Genomic DNA, 4,514 nt, shown 5'->3' on the forward strand with positions numbered 1-4,514 from the left:
TATCTTATCTTACCTAGCAATCTCTTAATATACTTATATTCAGAGCAATCTAGTCTGATTCTCACGCCGGAGGGTGGTCACAAGGAGGAACCCCCCCCCCCTTTCTCAGTGACGAGCTTACGGTGTCTGTTTTGCAGGTCACCTGAAGAACAACCTTCTTTGCTGGACCTCATCCTAGTGGGAAACATTACTTAACCCCCAGATTATCCGTAATCTGCCCTGGGTCACTTAGTGTTTCTTCACGGCCCTACTGTTGACTTTGTTCCGGGTAGAAAGGTATCTTGCTTCATCACATTTTTTTCAAGTTTTCTGTCAAGTTCTTTATTAAATGTTACACTTTGGAAAAAAACCACATATACAAGAATTCTATGGGAATTATTTTTTGTAATAAGTTTACTTTTCTTTAACGAATTCTGTTTTTTTTTTAATAGGATTCAACGAATTCTCCTAAGGAAGGCAGACTCCCAAATGCTACCAAAGGTTTTTAATCCTTCTATTATATCTTTATTAAAATCTTATGTAAGAAATGAGGCCTATTTTAAATAACTTGTAGGTAGTTACAACTTAAAAGATGATTCCTGGATCATCTTTGAAGTTTTCATTACCTGTTACTGAAAGTTTTCATTAATTGTTTTATTTAAAACTCCTGAATTATCAGCTAAATGATTGAAGTTTTAAGAGTAAACAAAACCATGACCCTATAAATAGACTTAATTATGAGCCGAATAATGATCTTTATGGACTTGACTCATTTTAAATGAGAATGAAAAGAAAAATATTTGCATGTGTGCTCCCTTCCCTGGTTGACAAACAGTTGTATTTCTTTTAACCGAATAATGATCTTCATACAGTGTTCTTAATTATTAGCCAATCCAGTTATTTCATTGACACGATGCAGAAGTTTATAATTTGTTATTGTAGTGACATCACTATAATCGAAGGATGTTTTCAGTTCATCGCCCATCAATGCTAGATTTGCCAGTCAGTCATTGGCAAATATCATAATCTTGGAAAATGATGCAGTTTCCCTTAATGTTTCAACAAGGGTGTTTGGGGCATTTTGGTGTGCTACTAATCTATCTTATCTTCTCAACAAACAAAAGTTTGTCCTTATCTTCATGTCTGTATCGAAACAATTATTAAACACACTCCAATCTTCTTGAACCTTGTACTGCATCTTCTAGATGCAGATGTATTTTACAACACACACGGCACATAATCAAGTGAGCTGATTTAAATACCCAATGATTCAAGTGGCGGCGCAGCTTGTTGCCCGCTTACCCACCTCTCTATTGTAATTGGATCCTTTTACCTAATATATGAAGACAAGTTGAATTTTGAAAAAATGAACACTTGTTATATGCTAAAGTTATACAAATGTTGTTACTTATTTGCCACTATCGATCTTCATTTGGTATTACTTTCTGCAATCAATTATATTACTGTGCTGAAGATATACTAATTTAGGTGCACAACACTTGAGGGACATATTTTATCGCATGGGTTTATCCGACAAGGATATTGTAGCCCTATCTGGAGGACACACTCTTGTAAGTTACTTGTTAGATTAATATCTTGTAGGCAGGCATCTTATGCGAATGATTTTGCTTGTTTTAATGTTGTAGGGAAGAGCACATGCAGACAGATCAGGCTTTGAAGGCCCTTGGACTAGGGAGCCACTGAAATTTGATAACTCATATTTTGTGTAAAACTATTATTACTATTTTCTCTTTATACTAAAATAATGAACTTTTAAAACTGAAATGACACTAATATTGTGATTTATGAAACCAGTGAACTTTTGAAAGGGGAATCCGAGGGACTATTGAAACTTCCTACAGACCTTGCATTGGTGGAGGATCCAGTATTCCACCGATATGTTGACCTGTATGCCAAGGTATACAGTATTCTTGTGTCTCTGACTTTTGACTTGTTTTATGATGCAAGTTTTTATCGACTCGGTTAACTTTTGTTAGATTTTTTGGTTTTGTAAAATAATTGTAAGCACATACGAGAAGAGCCAATGACATTTAAACACATCAGCAGATTCGGCTCACTAGGCTCCTTTTGAGCCGGCACTGAATATCATGAAAAATTGATGTGTCATCATCCAGAAAACTAACGTGTCATGATCCGGCTACAAAGGAGCCGGAAGAGGAGTACGGCGGCTACTGGCTACACAGTGCTTCGGCTTTCGCTTAGCCAAAGCGCCAACACCCATGCTCCTCCATTTATAGCCGACCTACCATGGCTATAAAGGAACCTGCGCGCTGGACTAGATGAGTCGAAGCACAATCGGTTCCTCTATAGTCATGGTAATGGAATGCCTCTTCCAGCTAGCCAGATACTGGCACGTGTCGCATGATGGTTGATATCATGCCATTTATTTTTCCATGATATTCTGTGTCGGCTCAAAAGGAGCCTAGTGAGCGGAATGTGCTAATGTGTCAAGAGGTGATTGGCTTTTTCTAATACGATTATTGTTTTTAATCCAGAAATTCTTAACTGTTTTGAAAAATAGGTTCGTTGACACATGTCTATTTTGAATATTTTTCAGTCGTGTAAACCTAACTAGAAGCTTTTAGAATATGTCGTGCAAACCTAACTAGAAACTTATATTATTAGACAACCGTCCCAACAGATATATATATATATATATATATCCATCCTTTAATACTACTAGGGTAGGAACCTACCTTAACGACTAAAATAGGAACTCATAACCAAACCAAACAAACATTGAAGCCAAATACAGTGAGTTGTGTGTTTGGTTTTGACAGTTGGGACCCACTCTGGAGTCTGACTACTGGTCTGCACCCATTAACCACACCCAACAACCTTTGCAGAGCCTGTGTTCTTCTCAAACAGATACTTGTACAGTACAATCTGTTAATGCTGCAATTGATCTCATTTGACTTTTTTATTTGATTGGTTAACACATCTTTTTCCAAATTCATTCATTATTATTATATGGTATGGACTAACATGGTATTTTATGAGTTGGTAGGCGTCCTTTTCTTTTCATATTAAATATATTGATTTGATTTTACGTTTTTTCCATGTTATGTTTAATAATTGAATTTTTAATTTTTTAGGATGAAGATGCATTCTTTAATGACTATGCAGTGTCACACAAGAAACTCTCTGAATTAGGCTTTACACCAAGTTCCAATACGGTTGTTAAGGACGGTGTCGTATTGGCCCAGAGTGCGGTTGGCGTTTTGGTTACTGCTGCTGTGGTGATTATCAGTTACCTGTATGAAGCCCACAAGAAGACCAAGTGATTAAATATGTGATATCTGAAGCAAGGTCAAGGGATACAAGTTGTTGTAGTACCATTATTTTTAAGTTCAAAACTCCAGACAAATGGACTTTGGGTTTGATTAATCAATGGGCTCCTACACAATATATATACTTAAAACTCCTTTGTGTTTCGTTTATATAAATAATCGAGTCTTAAAAGTGATTACACGTGGGTTTAATTAATCTATGAGTTAATTACATAAATGGTTACCATTGATGTTTAGCTTTTGATCTCAAATTCCTGGAAGTTGTAAGTTTTGGTTATCTTAAGACGACTTATCTTCGTCCCCTCATCTTTATCTATAAATTTCTTTTTTATTTTATTTTAAACCAACTCATCCACCCCCACGATTTTTAATCAACAATAATTTTTTCATATGTTAATATTTTTAAAAAATAAAGTCACGCTATAGAAACGAGTATTTTATTATTTTTAGTAGACTATTGTATTGTTATCATGTTACGTGATTGACATCGTTTGTGTTCCCAACGCATTGCCCGGACAACTCTCTAGTTACAAAAAATAACTTGGTTGACACGTGTTGATTTCTAGTAAAGTGTAAATTTTGGTTTCTCGTTTCTTTATTTTGTCAAATAACTCTAGCTCATGTTAAATAATAATGATGTTCAATAACTAAATTAAATATTTAAAATTTTTAATTAAGCAATTGAGGCCCGGTGATAGGAAGGTATGGATTCTCTAGTAGAGATCCAAGTTGAATCCTCACAGTGTCACTTTTTGTAAATTATGGCAATGAAAATTTTGAGTTAGGTCTTGTGAGTTTGTCAGTTCGAATCCCAAGCCTACCCGTGTTTTCGTCCTACCGTGTGTTACGCCAGAGAGTTATGTTCGTGTGGCGACACGACGACTATCATGTGACATGTGGCGGTATGGTTTCCTGTGGGAACGCCCAAGCGAAACTTTGAAGTCATCATGAGCCCGATTAAGATAACATAATATGGCCAGAGTGGGGCAACGGAGCTCTCAAATTTAAAAAGTGCGGTAGCCTAAACACAAAAAAGAAAGTTGTCGTTCTAAAAAGTAAAAGTATTTGAATTTTATTTTAATAATTTACTAAAACTTACTAAATCATAAGATTTTAGTTATGTCTTATCTTATCTTAAAATATATATTTATATTTCTTGGTTGATCATTCTGTGTTATTTACAATTCTTAAATCATTAAATCTACATTATTTCTTATTTCACAA

General features: G+C 35.2%; 1 protein-coding gene across 1 annotated transcript; it reads left to right on the forward strand.

The window, feature by feature from the left end:
* Positions 1 to 239: 239 nt before the first annotated feature.
* Positions 240 to 3,325, forward strand: LOC143587364 (putative L-ascorbate peroxidase 4, peroxisomal). Its single transcript, XM_077068694.1, has 6 exons — positions 240 to 276; positions 432 to 480; positions 1,468 to 1,550; positions 1,626 to 1,705; positions 1,795 to 1,897; positions 3,096 to 3,325. Exons 3-6 carry the CDS (start codon positions 1,500 to 1,502, stop codon positions 3,282 to 3,284), a joined length of 423 nt encoding a protein of 140 aa, XP_076924809.1. The 5' UTR covers positions 240 to 276; positions 432 to 480; positions 1,468 to 1,499; the 3' UTR covers positions 3,285 to 3,325.
* The last annotated feature ends 1,189 nt before the right edge of the window (positions 3,326 to 4,514 follow it).

This window comes from Bidens hawaiensis, unplaced genomic scaffold (assembly GCF_021521415.1).
Source record: "Bidens hawaiensis isolate Kalapana, Puna unplaced genomic scaffold, B.hawaiensis_p1.1 tig00000190_1, whole genome shotgun sequence".
Classification (NCBI taxonomy): domain Eukaryota; kingdom Viridiplantae; phylum Streptophyta; class Magnoliopsida; order Asterales; family Asteraceae; genus Bidens; species Bidens hawaiensis.